The 21,779-nt window shown below is 34.9% G+C and overlaps 2 protein-coding genes across 4 annotated transcripts; both read left to right on the top strand.

The window, feature by feature from the left end:
• The first annotated feature begins 1,523 nt into the window (after window positions 1–1,523).
• LOC139903924 (polyadenylate-binding protein-interacting protein 3-like) lies at window positions 1,524–12,151 on the top strand. Of its 3 annotated transcripts, none has more exons than XM_071885849.1 (15): window positions 1,524–1,837; window positions 4,394–4,569; window positions 4,632–4,799; window positions 4,909–5,045; window positions 5,759–5,949; window positions 6,157–6,334; window positions 6,444–6,620; window positions 7,337–7,410; window positions 7,528–7,597; window positions 7,726–7,759; window positions 8,453–8,742; window positions 9,141–9,287; window positions 9,376–9,474; window positions 9,565–9,627; window positions 11,728–12,151. In XM_071885849.1, the coding sequence occupies exons 2-15, from the start codon at window positions 4,431–4,433 to the stop codon at window positions 11,755–11,757; spliced, it is 1,797 nt and encodes a 598-aa protein (XP_071741950.1). In that variant the 5' UTR covers window positions 1,524–1,837; window positions 4,394–4,430; the 3' UTR covers window positions 11,758–12,151. The 3 variants fall into 3 exon arrangements, with proteins under 3 accessions (XP_071741950.1, XP_071741948.1, XP_071741949.1); XM_071885847.1 differs by having other exon boundaries at window positions 1,526–1,837; window positions 7,328–7,410; XM_071885848.1 differs by having other exon boundaries at window positions 1,527–1,837; window positions 4,641–4,799; window positions 7,328–7,410.
• Window positions 12,152–17,331: 5,180 nt separating this feature from the next.
• LOC139903923 (PHD finger protein ALFIN-LIKE 4-like) lies at window positions 17,332–20,476 on the top strand. The gene is made up of 5 exons (XM_071885846.1): window positions 17,332–17,565; window positions 17,696–17,728; window positions 18,996–19,224; window positions 19,648–19,780; window positions 20,083–20,476. The coding sequence occupies exons 1-5, from the start codon at window positions 17,469–17,471 to the stop codon at window positions 20,329–20,331; spliced, it is 741 nt and encodes a 246-aa protein (XP_071741947.1). The 5' UTR covers window positions 17,332–17,468; the 3' UTR covers window positions 20,332–20,476.
• The last annotated feature ends 1,303 nt before the right edge of the window (window positions 20,477–21,779 follow it).

Raw genomic sequence — 21,779 nt, 5'->3', positions numbered from 1 at the left:
TGTGAATGTCGGTTACCAGGTGTTCAATCCATATGAATGATATTTTTGTCTCTATGCATGGGACGTACGTTATGAGAAATGTGAAATCTTGTGGTCTATTAAAATTATGAAATGATTGTTTATGTTAAACTAATGAACTCACCAACCTTTTGGTTGACACTTGAAAGCATGTTTATTCTCAGGTACGAAAGAAATCTTCCGCTGTGCATTTGTTCATATTAGAGATATTACTTGGAATCATTCATGACATATTTTAAAAGATGTTGCATTCGAGTCGTTGAGTTCATCAAGATTATTATTAAGTCAATTATATTTGGATATATTATGAAATGGTATGCATGTCTATCAACTGTCGATGAAATGAAAGTTTGTCTTTTAAAAATGAATGCAATGTTTGTAAAATGTATCATATAGAGGTCAAGTACCTCGCGATATAACCAACTATTGTGAATCGTTTATAATTGATATGGATTTCATCCAGATGGATTAGGACGGGTCATGACATTATCCGTCCAGCGTTCTCCGCTGTACAGGCTGCTCCGTCATGCGTAAGCCCTGAAGGCCGCCTAGCGCGTAAGCCCTGGCCGGAGAACGCCACCTTCAGCGTAAATTTCGGATCACAGGTAACAGAACGTATCGTCATCTGACACGTGTCCCCGAGCAATCTGGTGGATCTGACACTATAAATAGACCCCTTGGGTCGTCATTTTACGGAGTTCAGATATTCTGACAACTTTGAGAGCTGAGACTTCACTTCTCTTTCTCTCTCTACTTTCTCTCACTAGAAGTCATCCGGTTAGCACTTTTACGCTCTACGGACGACAGATTGATTAAGCCACCCCACAAGTTTCTACACTTGTGAACCGGGTCTGCAGGGATTATTTCCCAAGGGTAAAAATCAATCGGCAACACTCCGCCCTCCTAAAGCTAGATAACTTCTAGTATCCTGTTGACACACTAAGCCTTACCTCAAAAGGAAATAGGTGTTAACAATGTACAAGTAAAATACTATTTGCTACAGTAAAATACTATTTGCTGCAGCAAATTTTCGCTTTGCTACAGTAAAATACTATTTGCTGCAGTAAAACACTATTTGCTGCAGTGCCACTATTTGCTACAGTAACACTATTTGCTACAAGACAAGTCATTTCTCCGCTCAGAGTGAAAACACTTTCAAAAGTAGAGAAAGTCATCAATCTCTCTATTCGACAGATAGAGAGATTGCTTCCGAGTGGACCTCCGGTCAATAAGCAGATTTTTTTTTTAAAAAATAAAATAAAATTGAGACGCAATGGAAATGGTAAAATCAAATTTACATGAATTTTAGATCCTGTCTGAAATTTACTTAAAGACTCTAAGAGTCAGTCAAGTCGCTAATAAATCGACGCTTGATGTCGACTCAATAACTAGAGCCATAATATTAATATTAAAAAAAATTAAAATATATAAAGTATAAATAAAATAGGTATATCAAGAAGAAAAAAAAATATCTCACACGCTGTAGAACGCCGAGCGTGTGAGCAATCGATAGAAAATACTCGGTATTGAGGTAAATGAAAACTAAACCTAAGCCTTTTTGGTGGGTAAATACAAATTTTTGGGGAAAATTTGTCGATCGCACGCTACTAAGACTACTTACTCCTCCTATTCGCTGATTTTAGGATCTAAATCATCATCATCATTGTTTCAATTCAATTCAATTTCAAATCTTTACCGACAAATCAGTCGCTGAATTCGTTCATCGATCCACAATCACCACCACCACCACCACCACCTATTCAACGCACTTTCTTTTTCTGACCAGCTTCCATTATTTATCTGCTATCAGATCATCCCGGTAATTTCAATTCATATTCTGTCTCATTATATACACATACACATGCTTATAATTCTAATCCCCTGTAGATCGTTTACATGCAATTGAAATTAGAACGTATGCTGAATTTTATTTGTTCTAATTAGTGAATTATTAGGGTTTATTACTGTTATATAATTAATTGAATTTAGAACGTATGCTGATATTTTTTTTTTTTGGTTCTAATTAGTGAATTATTAGGGTTTATTATTGTAATATTATTTGTATAGATTTGTAATATTAGTTCTAGGGTTTACAGTGAGGGAAGTCAGTCTGTTATTGTGCTTAAAGGTATCAGTATACATTATTTGGTATTAGTTAATTTCTGGAGAATAAAATAACCCTAGGGAAATTGCCAGTTGTTTTGTAATTAATGTAGAAAGAAGCTAAGAGCAATGTCTAGTAAATATTGATAAAATCTGAAGATTGAGATGTATTTTCTTTGTTAGTAACATATTATTCAGCTGACTTTGAGATGAGATTTATATGAATGAGTGATATTGGTTAAGATGAGGTGAGAGCTTAAGATAAATGATGCATACTTTATATTGAATAACCTATATAATAATTATTTGGACTATTTACTTCGCATGTAACAATTTTATGCCTTTAGACTTTTAGTGGTTTACATGAAATGCCGCAAGTAGTATCTCATCTAGTTTTAGTAAGTTTTTAACCAGATCTTGAAAGTTTCAAATGGCTGCAAGTAATTTGAAGGATATTTAGTTACTTAGACCGCGTTTAACCCACACTGTGACGTGGAGGCAAATGGTGCACTTTTTGGTGAAAAGTGTATTTTTGACTGTGACGTTGCAATAAAGTGAAGGTAAATAGTGGTGAGTCTTAAATTTGAGTGATTGAAAAGATTTTGGTTGATATGGTAAAATATATATTGGCCAAAAAGAAATCTGACGCCTCAAAATATTCAAGCACTCATTTGACTGACGCCCTTTTTTCGTCACGGGTAACGCCCCGTTAAGGGGCGGCAGGGCGTTACCTTTTGCCACATGGGATTCTTGGGCGTTAGTTTGGTAGGGGTGAAGCCCTTTAAAAATCGTCTTAGAGCTGAGTTCTGTGAGTTGTTTTGATTTGTTAACAAATGGACTATTTTAGGTATAGTGACAAAACATATTTCTTTTCTAGAAAAATGTTAAGGGTAGCATAGCAGAGGAACAAGCTTAACATCTAGTCGGCCATGTAAGCATCCCTAGCCCACTAAGTGACTATATTTGAAACCCTTGTAATTTGAATTGTATTCTCAGTTATTTTGATGTTCGTTCTATTTACAGGTGACAGGTCCTTTTAAGAACATGATTCCATCCTTTTATTTGGAGTGAATTTATATATCTCAGTATGTGCAAATCCGTGTATGGTATAAAGGATTATAGTTATTATCATATTGTTATATAGAGAATAGAGATGCCTGATGCTGAACTAAGTATCATCTACTTAAGCATCCTTCAAACTATACAAATTGTTAAGGCTAGACCTGCCTTCAGAGTAACAACCCTAATCGATTAAGTAATCCCACACACAATCACAGTAGCCGAATATAATAAACACGAGAAAGAAAATAACGACACAAGAAATGATAGTGGTTCAGTCTCTGTGTGAGACTTAATCCACTTTGGAACTAGAGCGTATTCTTTATTATTTTGGAGGTGATACCAAATACGTACAATTGAGAGACTATTTATAGGCAAGGATCAAAATAAACCCTAGTCTAAATAAAACTAGAACCGGCCCATTTAAATTAGGGTTGGCCAAACCCTAACTTAACCACCAAGTAAACTTGCTGCCGTTTGCTTAGCTTAACTGCCGAAGCCTACACACATTAACACAAATGCCATATTAGCCTTGCAATTGGAAGTTAAGGGAACACTAGAAATTGGGTGAAGATATAGGATGGGAAAATATTTGAGGGGCTTGATATATGGGGCTCCATTAACCATCCCAGATAGCCTAGATGTGTCCTGATATCCTAGAGGTCTCTCGTTAACCTCACTAGCAGCATATATCGGGTACGCCAAGGGTAGGGTTGGAAACGGATAACCCGGTTAGGCCGCATATATCAGAGTATAAATACTCTCCCTCCGGGTAGTATGAACAAGAAAAACCTTATCTCATTTACGAGTTTTATATATGGGGCTCCATTAGTATTATTTGTTGGTCACAATCAAGGTTCTTGAGATCGGTGTATACAGATTAAAGTCACTATATGTAAATCTAGTTGCAGCTATGAGAAATCGTTTATATTACTATGGTGTTTCCATACTTGTTGAAATCCCTATTATTATCATGGTGAATGCTGGGTCAAACTGTCAAATGTTAATTTGTTGCAACTAAAATGAATGAGTGAATTTGAAATTAAGGCCTCTAAATTTTCGTGTTTTTCATGCCTTATTTTTATAACCTAAAAACTTAAAGATTGCCCTGAATCACTAGGATATGGTGTTACATAAAGTCGGTACCTGGTGCATGTGCATGAAATTCATTCTGAAGTTTGGTTAGTTATTTGACTGCTTTTTACTCTTGCAGCATCTTATATTTGGCTGATTAGAGGTTCCAGGCAAGAATGAACCCACACCAAGTTGCGCAGCCCAGATCTTCCTCTAATGGGTTTAACCGTGGAAGAGGTGAAAAAGAAACGGGTACTAGACTTGGAAGTAAGTCGCAGCCTGGAAAAGTAAATTATAATAAAAGTTCTACTTCAGGTATATTTCTTTCCTTCTCCTAATTATATTGTAATTTTCATGTCCGCTTATTTATATTTCAGCTTATTCAGGTGTACAAGCTGGTAACAAAGGGGGAGTTGAAAGCCCATCACGTGAGCGGCTAGTTTACGTAACAACATGTCTCATTGGGCATCAGGTGGAAGTACAGGTTATTGATGGATCTGTGTACTCTGGAATATTTCATGCGACTGATGTTCGGAAAGATTTTGGTACCTTTATAGTATTTTATACATGTAGAAATTATGTGTAATTGATGCATCAGACATTAGTTTAATTTAGCATATGCCTCCTAAAGATATACTTGGTTGATGTTTGCAGGAATAATCTTGAAAATGGCTCGTGTAACAAAGGCTGGTTCATCTCGAGGACAGAAAAACATTTCAGATTCTGTTCAGAAACCCCCTTCTAAAATTTTGATAATACCCGCAAAAGACCTCGTGCAGATTGTAGCTAAGGTTTTGTTTTTTATATTATCAGTTCTATATAATATAAGTTTTCATCTATCCTCTTGTTCTGTTCACATTTAGTAATGAAAACATCTATGATTTCTCCTAGTTATTAGACCCCGTTAGAGTCAAATCTTATAGACTTTAAGCTGAATTATTGTTGAATTTCCGAGTTACATTAAGCAAGATTAAAAGTTACTAGCAGAGTTTGATTTAAAAATAACTTGATATATTTTACCAATTGATTGGAGCAGTATGCCCATATGTAATATGTGTTTGCGATTATAGGTGTATTTCTCAGATAATCAAGGAATATAAATAAGCCAAGCTTTTACTAAGTTATTTGAGGTTGAACTCGGCTTGAGGTTGTTTAAGTTGAATTATATCCAGCTTTTCGTTTGAGCTTCTTTGATTTAGTATGGTTTATTGTTTATATTTTTGGGCGGTTCGCTCTCTTTAGCCGAGCTTGAACGTTCCTTGAGGCAAGCTGGAACTTGCATAATGACGGCTCATATAGCAGTTGATTCAAGTTTAAGTGTGTGATATGGGGATTCAAGCTTGAGCTTGTGTCATTCAAAGCCCTACATGTATCATGTGGTAGTCTAATTGTAATGATTTTTTAGGGTAGTTTACACTTGTGTAGGTGTTGAATTTTGATGTTGTCGCAGGCTTGTTTTTATATTTACTTGTAATGATGAAAGTGTTTTTGTTTCACTGTTCAGAGTGTATCAATAACTAGAGATGGATTGGTGAATGAGCTTCAGCATGATCAACTGCATGACATTATGATAGACTCATCTATTTCTCAATCCCGGCATGTTGACTTGGAACGAGAGTTGGAACCTTGGGTCCCCGATGATGATAATCCAGTATGTCCTGAGTTAGACAATACTTTTGATCGTCATTGGAATAGGTTTTTTCCGATTCCCGGCTTTACTTGTTAATATCGTCATTTAAAATTTTCAAAATGGCCATAAATCATTCGTAGGTTTTACTCTTGATGGGACGGACGTATTATGTAATTTTTTTTTTTTTTTTGATAATTGGAAAACATTGGCCACTTGTAGTGAATTTTTATTGAATACTTTATCTTTAATCTACTGATATATTTTGCAAATAGGGGCTGGAATCAATTTGAAGCAAATGCCGCATTATTTGGAGTAACAAGTACTTTTGATGAGGAGCTCTACACAACAAAACTGGTTAGAGGTCCTCAAATGATAGAAAGAGAAAGGGAGGCCTTGAGAATAGCTAGGGAGATTGAAGGTGAGGACACTCAAGATCTTCATTTAGCAGAGGTAAGGGTTCCGCTTCTTGATATATACTCCCAAATTTACTATTTTTTTGTATAAAAGTTGATTTTGTAAAATTTTAATTCCTACAATGTTTGTTTTTGGTTGCAACTAGGAAAGAGGCATCCACTTCCATGAAAAGTTCGATCTCGATGAGGAAACTAAATACTCATCTGTTTTTCGTGGGGTTGATGATAGTGGCTATGATGAAGATGAGGACGTTTTGGATTCTCAAAATAACGAAACCTTTGGAGATGTTTCTGATTCTATCATGAACAAGTCATTCAGTGAGGTAGTTAATGGGAAAAGTAACCATGGTTTAAATAGCTTTAAAATACTCGAAATTTGTATATATGAACCTCTCAACTTTTGCTTTATAGAGTTCTTGCTAAATTACAATGACATGATAGTCTTACTTAGCCAACCAGTTGTCTAATAACATTAGGGCTTGTAATGATTTTGTTGTTAGCTCTATTGAATTAACAATAGTCACATTGCAGAAACTAGAGGATGCATAATTGGCGGGATGGGGAACTGTTGAAAACGGTTCCAGCTTAAAATTGGTTAAATTTTAGAATGGGCTGAAATGGATTATGTATGATAATAAGATTTTTGTTTTGCTTATAATAATCTTAATTTTTTGAATGAAAACGATTTACAGATTGTATAACTATGAAATTGGCCTTTTGGAAACCTCTTTCTCATTCCCGTACCAATTCTCATTCCCTTTCAGTTAATTTCTGTTATCTAATCTATTTGACCCTGTAGGGATTAACTACAACCAAATCAAACCTGTCCATAATGGGTGGAATTTGCCAGCTCTAGCAGTAACTAACTTTGTCTTTCTATTACCTCTGGTTAGGATGGGAGGAAAATTCTTCATGTTGTCTCTGACACCAAATCAATTAATAGATGCATCATATTTAATATTTATTGTTGTAAAGCATAAAGATTATTAAAACCTTAAGATTTGTTCTATATGATTTGTCAACATTCCAGGCTTTGCAGGTCGAGGCTCAACGTTCTCTTTTGAGTACTAGCAGCGACATCCATCCATCTGGTTCTATGGATGGTCAGAGCAGGTATTCATATTGGCTCTAAAATGTTCTAAATTGGTGGTGTTTTTTTTTTTTTTTTTTTTTTTTGGTACAATCTACTGTTAAGTTCTATAGTTTCTCACTAAGCCTTTGTTGATGCAGAATTCAGGACTATCAGACTAATCAACATGCAGGAAGTAATTACTCCAAAGAGGATAAAGAGAACAAAACGGTAGATTTTGTTTTTAACACTGGTCACTTTATCACATTTTTAGGTGTCTGTGTATGCTATTAGCTCTTTTTTTTTTTCCTTTTCTTTTACTAGTTACTGACTGTTCCTGTATTGTTTGAATTATGCAGGTGTGTGATCAAAGCCAGGCTTCAAAACTTAAGGGTTAGTTTTTTTATATACTTGTGCTATAATATATTAATGCACTATATATTTTAGCTGTCACTAACTTCATATGTTATCATGTTGCATGATCATTTCTGTGATAAGATAGGTAAATGTCTACTATGGTTTGTTTAAACCTTTATTTGAAAAACCCTCCATCCCGCAAAAAAAAAAAGTGATGATTTTCTTATTAGGATGTGCTACGGAATTGGAAATTCCAAAGGGGTACTTATTCGCAAACATAATGGTCTGATCATTAGTAATGTCGATTACTTTTGAGCTATTAATTTCCTTAAATTTTAAATCTGGAAAGTGTCTCTTGGACTACTGTTTAAAGTCAATTTCTTTGTTATAATTGTGTACCGAGTCAAATGTTGCAGTTATTGTTGGCAGAGAATGCATGATATTATACTATGTAGTATATGTTACATTTTGTATGGGTTGGAGGGAGATTTTTATACTATCTGGAATAAAGATAAAAAGGACAATCATGTTGGATTGCGCTCTTTATAAATTCATCGATAATATGTAGTATCACAGATAAATTCTTCACTTTTAAACTTTTAATTTTGTTGTTGCTATATGTGTTTTGTTCTATCTCTTTTGAGTTTGTGACTCTTGTGCATTTGCTCTCCAAGACATTTAGTAAGTGGGTTTTGTTGTTATCTCATTGTACTTGTAACGTTCATGCAGAGTTACCAAATAATGTAAGTGGCAATAATGAACCTCCTGCTTCTGCTACTGCCAAAGCTCAAGAAAAGACGAGTTCTAGTGATAAAGCGGAGGTTGCATCAGCCACCTTCAAGATTCATGCACCTACAGTCTCTCGTGCACATCCTGCTACGCTTGCATCACCTTCTTCAGAACCTGGAAATGTTGCCCCTACTGCTTCTGTTGCCACTGCAAGTGCCCCTGGATTATCACGTAGTTCGTCAATCAGCTCTTTCACCTCAGAAAAGTCAACCTTGAATCCTCATGCCAAGGTTAACATGAAATCTGTTGTCCGATTTCCCATGCCTTGAGAATTGAGATATAAGTATTATAGTGCTGATGACCCTAATAATAATACTAGAGTTGGAGAAACTGACAGGTGGACGGGTTTGGTAACATGTTAATAATGGTAATTTTGAAAGAATGGAAACAGTTTGGGACCAACCAAAGTTTTAAACTTTTTGAATAAAAGATAATTTTAATGATATTATCAAGTTTTATATTCTATTGATGTAATCTCTTTTTAAGCATTATTTCCTAAGCCATTATTTTCTGGTTTTACTGGTTAGACCTTTCAGAGATCAAACATACCCAGAATCAACCTAGTCATGGTTTTAAAGCGGTTGGAAATTGACACCTCTACTGACAGTATTAATTTACCCGTGTTCAGGAATTTAGACTGAACCCAAATGCTAAGAGTTTTGTTCCATCACCAACACAATTGAAGGCTGCTTCTCCAGTATCCGATGGCTCTTTTTACTACCCAGCTAATGTAGCTCCAGTGCAACATATGCAAGGGATGCCTGTTGGTGTTGGAGTAAGTTCTAACCGATTGTTAAAATTATGTTTGTTGCATTTAATTTAAGTGTTCATTTCTACTAAATTTTTATGTTGTACCTTTGTAGATGGGACCTTCATATCCTCCCCACCAACCTGTTATTTTTGGTCCACAAGGAACGCCATTGCAAACCCCTCAGACTTATTTTCACCCAAATGGTCCACAAGTATGTTAATTGTTCCACTTGTTCTCTTTTAATTAGCTTTAGAAATTAAATATAACATGGTTGTAAATTGTATTGCTGAATGTATTGTAGTATGGACAGCAGATGCTTCTTGGTCAACCTCGACAAGTGTACTACATGCCAAACTTTCCTCCGGTAAGTGATCAAACCTAATACTTCAAGTAACAAGTTTGAGTGCTAAGATTGGAAAAAATAGGATTGATCGATTGTTTTATCTCCGGCAATCGTGCAAACCCGATCGGAATATGGATTCGCGAGGGTGTAAAACAATCAATCGACTAGCCTATTCGATTAGATCGAATAACTAGTATTTAAGGCCGATGAACTCCGATGAAGATGATCAGAATCCAATTATAGATGAGCAAACTAACGCCCAAGGTGTGGTTTTGGCGTAGTAAGTTTGCAATGAGTGAAGTTATATGAAATGAATGACATAAGGGGTCTATTTATAGGCGTGAAAGTTTGTTATATGAGTGGCTGACGTGGCACACGTACCTCTTGTGTTTGTAACAAACGTTTCTGGATATTCGGGCTTACATGGCACATACACTTCTCTCGTGTGGCATTGCCTAGATATTTTGGCATGTGTGCATGCTACCGAATAGCATACAAGAATGTCTAACTTAAAGGGCTTAATGTAAACTACCCAAGTATTCCTATCCGGCACACCTAGCCGGATCTTTGTTCCCGACGTAGACTTTTTGCAATATCCTTAATAGATCTTTATGAATCTCTTCCACTCGGCAATTCCCATTCTGCTTATTGATCCCGACGCTGGCGTAGACTCAATCTCGTATCCGCTCTTTATTCCTTTCTTCCTATAATTATTTTCATTACTTTTAGATCCGAGTATGGGGTCGGATTACTCATCCTCCTGGGTAGCCCGAACAAGGAAAATCTTCTACCTTTTTTAGATCCGTCCTCAAATATCCGACCCGAACTGTCCTAAGTATGTTGTAATTGAATAAACTGTATTCGAAAATGTGGATTATTTGATACGATCCATAGGGCGTATCATTAGTAAGAAAGTTGACTTGACCTTTACAATATCTAACCAGAAAAATTTCCAGCCTATGAAGAACTACTGTACAAATATTTTTCACAATATAGTTAAGAATATTACTCTCGGTAAGCTAGATTTGACCAGTTGGACTTAGGAATGGTAATGGATCAGATATGGATCGGGTGAGGCCGTATCTATATCTATATCCATATCCATTTATTTTTATAAATCCATATCCATATCCATATCCATATCCATATCCACGTATAAAAATTTCATCCATCCATATTCATATCCGTTGGGTGAGGCGGGTTAATGGATAATCATCCATATCCATTTAAATTTATTTTATTTTTAGCAATTATAAGCGGTGATTCACTGTATACGATCAAAAGTAATGTTTCTTAATAGTTTATGCGACCGAAAGTCACATTTTTACTAATCTATATAACAAATAGTCAACAAATAGCCTATTAAACGTGTAAAGATATCGATTACCTGTAAGTTGCTTACTTTTTAGTTACATGGAATCACATTTAAACCACCAAAGTACGATAAATACATTTAATAATTTAAACAAAACAAAATATAAGAAATTTTTTATATATTTTTAGAGAAATATAAAGAAAGATGATATAATTAATGAAATGTCACTACATAGATGATATTAATTCGAGTGATAAATTTATATATTTAGTTATTTCGGGTGAAAGCGGGTTCATCCATGGATGAAACTTTTCATCCATATCCATATCCATATCATATCCATTTCGGTTCATCCATATCTGTATCCATATCCATTTAAATCGTCCATATCCACGAATAATCGGGTGGATATCCGTTGGATCGGGTATCCATTGCCAACCCTAGTTGGACTCATCATTTTTACATGCTCACTGCTAACTAGTTTATACATGTGAGGCTTATAGATATTGTTTTTTGATTTTTTACGATATTAAAGATGTATGTATGTATGTATTTAGAGAGAGTGGATTTCTGATAACCTGACTCTAATGAGAAAGAGAATGTGTATTTCTTTTGTTTGATAGGTGAATGTGATATATTGGAGGGAAGAAAATGATGTATAATAAATTCTTTGATATTGTCCAACATCATCTAACCCAACTATGTTTTTTTAAACCATTAAAAACTTGAATATATTAAGTTCTTGAATTATGGATTAGGAAACACTTGTGCTTTGTTTAACCTCTTACTTGGGTTCTTCGTCACAGGAAATGCCATATAAAGGAAGAGAATATTAGGTTAACAGTGGATTTGAGTCATCAGATTACAAATTTTGACATGCTCTTGAAGCATGATTTGCACAAAAGGGAAAAGCAGATCCGTAACCTTCGCTACATGGTGTTGTACCATGACTAACTGGCATTTGTTAAAAGCTCTTCAATGATATCTTTTTTCGTGTGTTTTTTTTCCGGGTTATGTTTTTTATTTATTTAGGTTGTGTTATTTGACCCACACAAGTTTTTCTAAGAAGGTACTTTTTGCATCCTTTGATTACACATCTAATGTTGGCATGTTGCCTTTTTATTATTTTTTTTTATTATGGAATTTGGGTGAAGTTTAGGGGTACGCTGTGTGTTAGTATATCGTGTTTTGTTGGTGGTAAGATGCTCTTAAAGTAAAACCAGTTCTTTGTGCGGGTGTTAATGGGACTAATCTGGATCAGTGTAAAGTGCATGGTCGCCTTGGAATTAGTCGTCTCACAAAGCGCGTTGAATACTCATGTTAATAATACTCTGAAAAGAATAATGGAATTGAGAACTGGATCAATGTGAGGTGGTTCGTTACTGGCTTGGACTATTGCCTGATTGCTACAAAGTTGCATCATAGTACAAGTTTTAAACCATACCCATTTATTTAAATAATCACACCCTTTTCAATTTTAACAAAGTTACCTCCATAGATAATTGATAACGTAACCATTTTCGTTCATATTTACATTTTTCATCAATAAAACAAACACCTCTTCAACACTTCTTTTTTCCCAAAATGGTTGTCACAGATTAAAAAAAATGTACAGTTTAAGAAAAGTTTATACATTGTACAATGCATCCAATAAATTTTTATTTTTTAATATATAGTATTATTATTATTATTAAAATTATTAGTTTGATTGGTAAAAGATACTAACTAAACTATAAATTCCTTTGGGACAGGTGATTGCTTGATGTAGCCAGGCCAATTTGGACTGGCGAGCTGGTCAAACCACTAGACTGATAATATACATATTTTTTTCCCCGAAAAACAAAGAACTTTATACCATATAAAAAAAAAGTTCATCAAACAAATGAAGCCCCAAATACAAGCAAAAGAACAATAACCATACGAGCTCAACTAAACGATACAACTAGAAACTCGAACTAAAGACTACACTGAAAGAGACAAACACATAAACGTCAAAACATACAACATTCGTAAAATAAATATAACAAATAGGATGACTGAGGCAACAGAGAGCGCCTAATCTAAACACCGAAGAAAGATTAGGAACCATCTCCGCACCATTTACAACAAAACGAAAGCAACACCAACTAAACATCAATCAAATATCTTTGACGAACTCGGTAAATTGCTTCATCTCGACGCATTGAATCACTTTCTTCTTTCTTTGCTTCTTCGTCGGTCTATGATGATAATATATCATTTTTCATCATGATATCATTAATTCATCAATTTAATTCCATTTTTCCCATACATAACTACGTGAACATTTTTTGTGGCTTGCTGAGATTACAGGTTTAGTCTTTAATTTTATGTGAAAATATCTAAGACTCAACCTTTAATTTTATGTGGAAATATCTAAGACGGGCTATTATAAAAAAATCTCCTTAAAACATGTAACATGATTTTTTTAACAGCGGTTAGGAGTCACTGACGGAGGTCGAACGAGGTGTCAACACCCATTCACCCAATCATTTCATTTGTACGAATTATTATAATCCTACCGCCCCGAGAGGAAACCAACACAGCGAATTCATACGGGCTTCGCGTGTGGTAAAACTCCATCGGGGTTCACTCGAAACTTTGGCAACCACTGTAGGAGGTGTGATTTACATGCACTCATTTCAAGGGGGTGCAACACTTCTCACGGTGAGGCTCATTTCAAGGGGGTGCAACATTTCTCACGGTGAGGCCGGAAGGCAAGAAGTCTACAACCTTCGATGCTCACGAAATGAGCGGGTAACCACAAGAAAATTTTTGCAGCGAGTGGGAGTCGAACTCATGACCTCCCACATGAAAAGACAAGCTACCTACTACGTCAACTTCTTGTTGTTAACATGTCACATGATTTGCACGTGAGTGTATATTTATCTTTTTGTCTAACAGTTTGCCTTTTCACTAAACTTTCTTTCCAAACTCTCCATTGCCATGAACAACAAACTTTACACACCATCTAAAACTCCTCAAGATTTGTATAAATCTTTATGAAAACCTTAAAACCGTCATTAGAAATCTTCATATTAATTTTCATAAAAATAGTTAAAATATTCAGCACAGTAACACATCCATCCAACCATGAGTGTGGTGGTTGAATGGTTAAGACCCTGACCTTCCATAGTGGAGGTCAAGGGTTCGATTCCAGGCACCCACAGTTATCCACTCACGGCCACGGAGGTTCGCCTGCAATAACTCCGGGCTGCTAGCGTAGCGAGTAGTCGCCCTGGGATTAGTCAAGTTTACCGTTTGGATACCCAGGTTAAAAAAAAAAAAAAAAAGTAACACATCCATCCACTATGATTTTAACAAATATTTATTTCTCAAACATGTACACTGTACGACGTCGCTTCGAACATGAAGTTGCAAATATATTTCACTACATAACAAAAATCAAGTTGATTAACCACCGCGCTTCTAGTCGAGCGGTATCCTCGTTATTTGTGTTTGGGGCAGAAGTTGAGGTCGTGAGTTCGAGCCTCGCTCACCTCACATTCTTAATTATTAATCTGTCTGAAATATGAAGCTTTAGATTGACCTCGAGGGATTCTCTTCCGTACCCATTCGGTTTCAAAACCGGTCCGCCTGCTCCTCATGATGGTTTAAGACCGGGTTCCTGCAATGCGATTCGGGTTTTCAATGATGGTTCATGTAACATCCCGCGTTTTTCCGTTAAATTTATTTTAACACCGTCTTTTTTTTTATAAATAATATCCCTCGTTATTTAATTTTAACGTCACCCGTTTACACGAGCGTTTTTAAAATATTCGTTTGGTTAATTCCCGCACCCGCTTTGAAACTCGAGGGACCAAAGTTGCAAAGGGGCCTAACTAGTGACTAGGTCAACTAGTCAAACCCCATCTCATCCATTCATTATCACCACCCACCTTCATCCTTCCCTTTCTCTCTACTTCTCATTTTTGAACACAAACCCCAACTTCATAAAATCATCATCTAAATTCGGGATTGGAAGCAAACTTCAAAACAAATTACATTTTCGTGATCCTCTCTTCATCCTCTACATTTTGATACAAATTTCATCAAGTTTGGGTAACTTTCTAAAAACTCTAGATTTCTATAAATTCGTGTTTTTGACTTGAAATTGTGTTAGTTAGTGTCTATGGCTCGTGTCTAGCATGAATATATGTTTTGTTTGCTCGATTTGTTGATTTGAGTAACTAGTTTGAACTTTTGAAGTGGGTTAGCTTAATCTTTGATTTTGGATGATTAAAAGTTGTTTAATTGTTAAAGTTCATGTTTTAATTGTGTTACTAGTATCATTAGCTACATTTTGATGTGTATGTTGATTAAGAAAACTTCAAAAACCCGATTAAGGATTTTGTGATGTTTGACTAGGGTTTGATAGTTCTTGACATGAACTTTTGATGCTTGAATGCCATGAAATGTTAATTGTTAGTGTTTAGTAGTAATGTATGCTTCATTACCTTCAAAACGGCATATCATATGTGTGAATTGGATTCCCGAAACTTAAAATGCGATTGATGAACTTGAAACTTTGAAAATGGACTTTTATTGATCACTTAATGAGATTTCGGCTATTGTAAATGATGTTTGTGATTGATGAATTGTGTTTAGTTGTATTCCTTGTAAAAATACCTTTCCGATGATATAAGACACATGTTTTGGGTGTTTGCGGGTCAAGAATTGGGTTGGAAGGAGTTTTGGTTCGCGCATACTTTGAAAAACAGAAAAGGGTCTGCCCAGATGGTGGCGCGGCGCGCCCCATCCCCGCGCGGCGCGCGAACTGGCCTGGCCAGATTCTGCTCATTATGTCCCTTTTCACGTGAAATGTTTGACTAGCTATCGATCTCCGATTCACATGAAACTTGTTCTAATATACTTGTATATGAATAACTAGCATAGAAAAATAGTCCGGGACCCGACCCGAACGTGTTGACTTTTTCGTTGACTTTGACCAAGTTTGACTTTTAGTCAAACTTAACCAAACTTTTATGCAATCGTTCTAACATACTTTTATACGTGATTCTTGTATGAAACTTGACAAATTGATTCACATGCTATATTTAATCGAGTCGTAACGAGCCATAAGACTAATTGAACACATTTCACCCGACCTTGTATCGTAACCGGTTAATTGACACAACTTACTTGTTTAGGTCAAGGCTAAGCAACTTTCATGCATACGTTACTTTGTGAAGTACTTTTATACTCGTGCACTCGAGGTGAGATCATAGTCCCACCTTTTCAACAACTTTTATTCTTTTAAATCGTGGGCTGAGAAACATATACTTTATATACATTTTATACGGTTTATACATTCATACTTTGAACACAAATACGAATACAAGAGCAAAGATACATACGAGTTAGAACGAAAATCCTCAAGTCCAATTACCATTAGTTACACTTGTAGGGTGTGAGCGAGAACTTATGTTGTGTGGCCATGCGGGTTTTACGAACCCTCATCTAAGGGATGAAACGTATTTTCAGGATATAGTGTAGGTTCTAACACTATTATGCAGAGGTAAGATTCAGTTAAGTTTTGGTAATTGGGTGCTCGTGATACAGACAACATCTTTTGGGATGTATACACTTGATATTCACTTTATACTAAATCTTATGGTTTACAAACAACATCTTTCGAGATGTATACGCTTTGATACAAACACATCTTTGTAGATGTATACGCTTTGATACTAAACCTTGTGATTTAAAAACATACTTTTACAAATACATTTATGATCTCACCAACGTTTTTCGTTGACAGTTTTCTACATGTTTTCTCAGGTTCATACTTGGCTACTTGATACATGCTTCCGCACTCTTTGATTACTTGATTGGAGTCAACCATGCATGCATACGCTAGGGATAGCACTTTTGGATTCAAACTTTTGTTTACATACTTACGCTATTTATAGCAACTGTGTTTTTAAACTAATTATGTCGCAAGTTATTTCATTTATACTTTATGACTTTTGTAAACTTAGACTTGTTGTCAAACGGTTTTGTAAACTAAACTTGCAAGTCTTGTACCTTTCAAATGAATGCGACATAATTTTGGTCAAACGAGTCTCATATAGGGACTACGACCACGCAACGGGACCTAAGTTAACGGCGCCGTCAATAACGGTTTTGGTCGGGTCGTTACAGTTCAAGATTGGGTTCCTGCAATACGATTCGAGTTTTCTCCCGAAAGCACGTGTGTGCATAGCAAATGATCGCGAAGATGCTTATGTGTGCTTGACAAATAATCATGAATGTGCCTCTCTCGGTGACGACTACTTTTAAAAAAATAAAAAATAAGTTGATTTTATACCTTTGATTTTCAGTTTCGGATTCGTGAGTATGAATTAAATATAGTAAAACCCTTAAAAAAATTTACTTTCAAATCCGCCATTCATCATCTACGTGTCTATTTCTTCTCTAAATTTACTTCACTCTACTACCAGTCTAATACTCAATTTCTACATCTTGCAATTTCACACCGATTAAAATTACTTCGTTTTTTTAAATTAATCATAACAAAAAATAAAAAATGGACGGTGGAGGGAATTATAATCCTCGCACAGTTGATGAAGTTTTTAAGGATTTCAAAGGCCGCCGTGCCGGTTTAATCAAAGCTCTTACCACTGGTAAACTATATTTGTTAGTTTATTATGTAATAGTATAATTTACGATTTGATTAGTTCGTGTTTAATTCGATTTTTTGTTATGTATATTTTGCTCCATTGTAACTGAATTTGTAATTAATTGTGTTTGCAGATGTTGCAGAGTTTTACCAGAAGTGTGATCCTGGTTAGGGATTTTTATTATAATATTTGTTTTGTTATTTAACTAATGTGTTAATCTGTTAATCTGCTAAATCCATGTCACTTTAATGCATTGAAAATAGTAATTATTCTCCTTTTTTTTAGGTTACAGACTTGCAATTGACATATATTATGTAATGATTTTGTGGTTGCGTATTGATATATTATTATATAGTGAGTATTTAGTTGCACTTTATGAAATGTTTTTCATGTAGATGTGTATAATACTTTAGTTTTGGCTATATTATGTATATATAACTTATAAGTAGTAACTGTTATTGTTATAGTTACTACATAAGGTATGCTAAAACAGTAGTTTCCTTGCATATGCATTAGACTTAGATTTTGAATATGAATCGAAAATGAATGCAAGTACTCTTTAATCGCTTGCTTTTGTGTTATTTGTAGATTAAGTGGTTAACAGTATTGGTAAGTTGAACAGTCTCAAAGGTATACGATATATGCTTTTGGATGACAATATACGGAAATCATGTTCTGTTAGGTTTTGTTTTCACAAGAATTAAGTCTTTGGTCAAGAATGTTGGTCAAACACATCCACTTTTCTGCAGCTGAACGCACCCTCTGTGTTGTCATATTTCATTCTTTCAAGTTTGCATTGGGCATTACAATCGCCGCTATGGTTCTTACTTATGTGGGTGACATAATGGTAGATTCCTACTATTGCGATTTTGCAACTTCCTTATGATGCATTTTATCACATAGATATGATATGAGCTTCCTAAGTTTTTCCTTTCATTATCTTTTTTTGTTGTCAATCTACTTGAAAACTTACATCTGGATTTATGCAATTTATAGTTTATGTGTATTCTTTTTGCTTATAACACATGCTATTTTATTGTGTTCTATCTAATTGAAGTGCAATAAACTTGTGAATGATTGTCTATGATGCTGTAAAAGCTAAGGATAAAGCACGTGCATCGGTTTTAATGCGCTTTACTCCTGTAATCATCAAATGGTACTTCATATAATGTATGTAATCATATTTTACACACAAAACAGGCACGCTCTAGTATATAACTATGTAAAAAGGAAGTTTCAAGTCTTTGTTTACTTTTATTATTACACAAGAATTGCCTGGCAACCCGTTGGACCCGCCCATTTTTCATTTTTGCATGCTATATGTACATTATTTAGTCTCTTTTTTCCCCCAAAGAGATAACCATTGTCGCATTTGATGTGGAACCATAATCGTTTTCTGTTTGTGCCTTGTTCGTGTGTGTGTGTGTGTGCAGAAAAGGAGAATTTGTGTCTGTATGGCTTTCCTAATGAGCAGTGGGAAGTGAATTTTCCTGCTGAAGAGGTGCCTCCCGAACTCCCTGAACCAGCACTGGGAATCAATTTTGCAAGAGATGGTATGCAAGAAAAAGACTGGTTATCTTTAGTTGCTGTTCATAGTGACGCTTGGTTACTTTCCGTTTCCTTTTATTTTGGTGCCAGATTTGGCTTTGACAAATCGGACAGGTAAATCTTGATCGTGTTAATCTCCAATTATAAAATACACGAACTTTCTCGCTACTTTTGAGTTTTGACCAATCTAAAACTACTTTTTTCCCCCATTTAATTCTTATCTCATTGTAACTCTTTTTTTTTTTCTATCTTATTGGGAGTTTTTGATAAGCTTTTCTTTAATAATCCTTTAGTTTGGTGATACTGTCTTCTCTGTTCAACATTATGCCTAGTTATACATACAAAATTCAGTAACTTATATTTAATAATGTATATGGTAGCATTATGTACCGTCTATCTATACGTAATATAAAATGTAAGTTATAAACTCATAACCTCATTTCTAACTTTACCCTACGCATTTAGTTTTTCAATACGTTTTCTAAATAGTTATTATATGTTAAATTTCATGTTGTTTGTTTTTCTTCCATGTTATAGGAAATGGCTCTTCAATATGATAAATGATCTCCCAACAATATTCGAAGTTGTGAATGGTATTGCAAAGAACAACCAGAAAGTGAAATCAACAGTTTCAAACAACAGTAGCACCAAATCCAAATCAAACTCGAAGGTACTAAAATAGTTTTTTTTCTTCTTAAAAAATACTAATATGAACAACCTATCGTAATAGTTAATATAACCAGATACCTATAAGATTTATTTCCAACATGACCCATTGTAAGCCACATAGGTGCCATGTCATCTTTTATTTGGGAAAAATGTGTATGATATTATCAAAATTTAGAAGTTTAATGGGACATATGGGTGATCTTTTATCCGTACCTTTTGGAATGTATATTGCCTAATATTTGTCTTATATCCGATCATAAATCACTAATGTTTCTCACAAATAACTGTTGTATTTTCTTGTAGCGACAAGCACCACCAAGAGAAGAAGACGATTTGGATGATGATGATGACGATGAAGATGATGATGATGAGCATGGTGAAACGTTATGTGGGATATGCGGGGAAAATTACGCATCAAATGAGTTCTGGATATGTTGTGATATTTGCGAGACATGGTTTCATGGCAAATGTGTGAGGATCACACCAGCAAAAGCAGCTAACATCAAGCATTACAAGTGCCCGTCTTGCAGCCACAAGAAACCTCGACCTTGATTATGACTGGATCAATATTATGTTTACTGTTAGCTGGTCTGTTAATTGACTTTGGTTAATCCTGTTTACTGTATGCTTTTAAAAATTTGATCTCAGTTGGCGTATTACTTGGTGTCAGTAATATAAGAGTAGTATCTTAATCATCTCTCAAAAAGTCAAAATTTTAGTAAAAATGTCTTGGGTCAAGCTAACCTTTTCTCTCTTGTGAGATTATAATTTGCTTGTGACAAATTGTCAATTTAAGTTAGATCATCAAGAAGATGCTCTACCTGATTTGGTTGAGCAAAATATCTGGCACATGGATATGTTAGAATACATACGATTTCATTTTGCTCGGTAAAACCGTTGTAAGATCTACAAGTTGGTGTCTTGATATGCTTATAAGAGATTTTAAGTTCATACTTCAGGCATTACATTTTATGGTAGTTAGAGACAGACCCGTCTCAACAATTTAAAGGCTCTAGACGAAAATAAAAATGGGCTCATATATACGTTAATTTTTTTTACTACGTATAAAAAAATAATACTTCAATTTATCTATTTATTTACTTACATTGTATTTAACTATTAAAAACAATATATTTCAACTTTAATTGATAATTTTTTATTTGATTTAATTAAATATATTGAAAAAATATTTACATATTCAAAATTTTGGGTCCTAGGCGGTTGTCTATCTAGCCTATGTTCGAAGACACCTCTGGTTAGAGAAAGACTCGAAAATGATCATGAGAAGACAATTAGGTTACGTACATCAAGTTAAAAAAAAACTCGATTCTCGGGGTTACCCTAAGAAAACCTTTATCGTGTTATTTTATACTATATGGGCAGGGTGCAATTTAGACATAACTAGCTGTGGAACCTTCGCTTCGCGTCGGGTGTTCGGTTTTCAATGTATTTTATTGCGTTTAGTTTGTAAAATTATTTCGTGGCTAACGATAATGTCGTTGAAGCGCAACTCGAGTCGAACAAAAAATTATAACCCATCAAAGATTTAAATGTTACTTTAAAATAATAATATACGTGCATCTCCGCGTTTCGCTATGAAATTGTTGACTTTTAAAAATTTAACGCAATTAAGTCGTTATTTTGTGGAGAAAAATATAAAGGAAACCAAAAAAGAAAAAAAAATTGTTATAACGGGTAGAGAAAAATATAAAGGAAAAAAAAAACAAAAAAAAACTACAGTAAACGAACCGGAAAAAAAAAATGCTACATTACAATTGCTACAGTGATTCCGTTGCTACAGTGCTAACGGCCTACAGTGATTCCGTTGCTACAGTAAAATAGGTAAAGAGACGTAATTGTCACTGATACTATTAATCATTTTTGTCTAATAGTTAATATGGTAATGTCAGAATGTACATCCACAAGATGCAAACAAAAATCCTCTCAAATCAACTTTATCACCACTAAAATATAAAAACAAAGGACAAAAATCTGAAGTT

The sequence above is a fragment of the Rutidosis leptorrhynchoides genome, chromosome 4 (assembly GCF_046630445.1).
Source record: "Rutidosis leptorrhynchoides isolate AG116_Rl617_1_P2 chromosome 4, CSIRO_AGI_Rlap_v1, whole genome shotgun sequence".
Lineage (NCBI taxonomy): Eukaryota > Viridiplantae > Streptophyta > Magnoliopsida > Asterales > Asteraceae > Rutidosis > Rutidosis leptorrhynchoides.
This window is presented reverse-complemented; position numbering and strand designations above follow the sequence as displayed.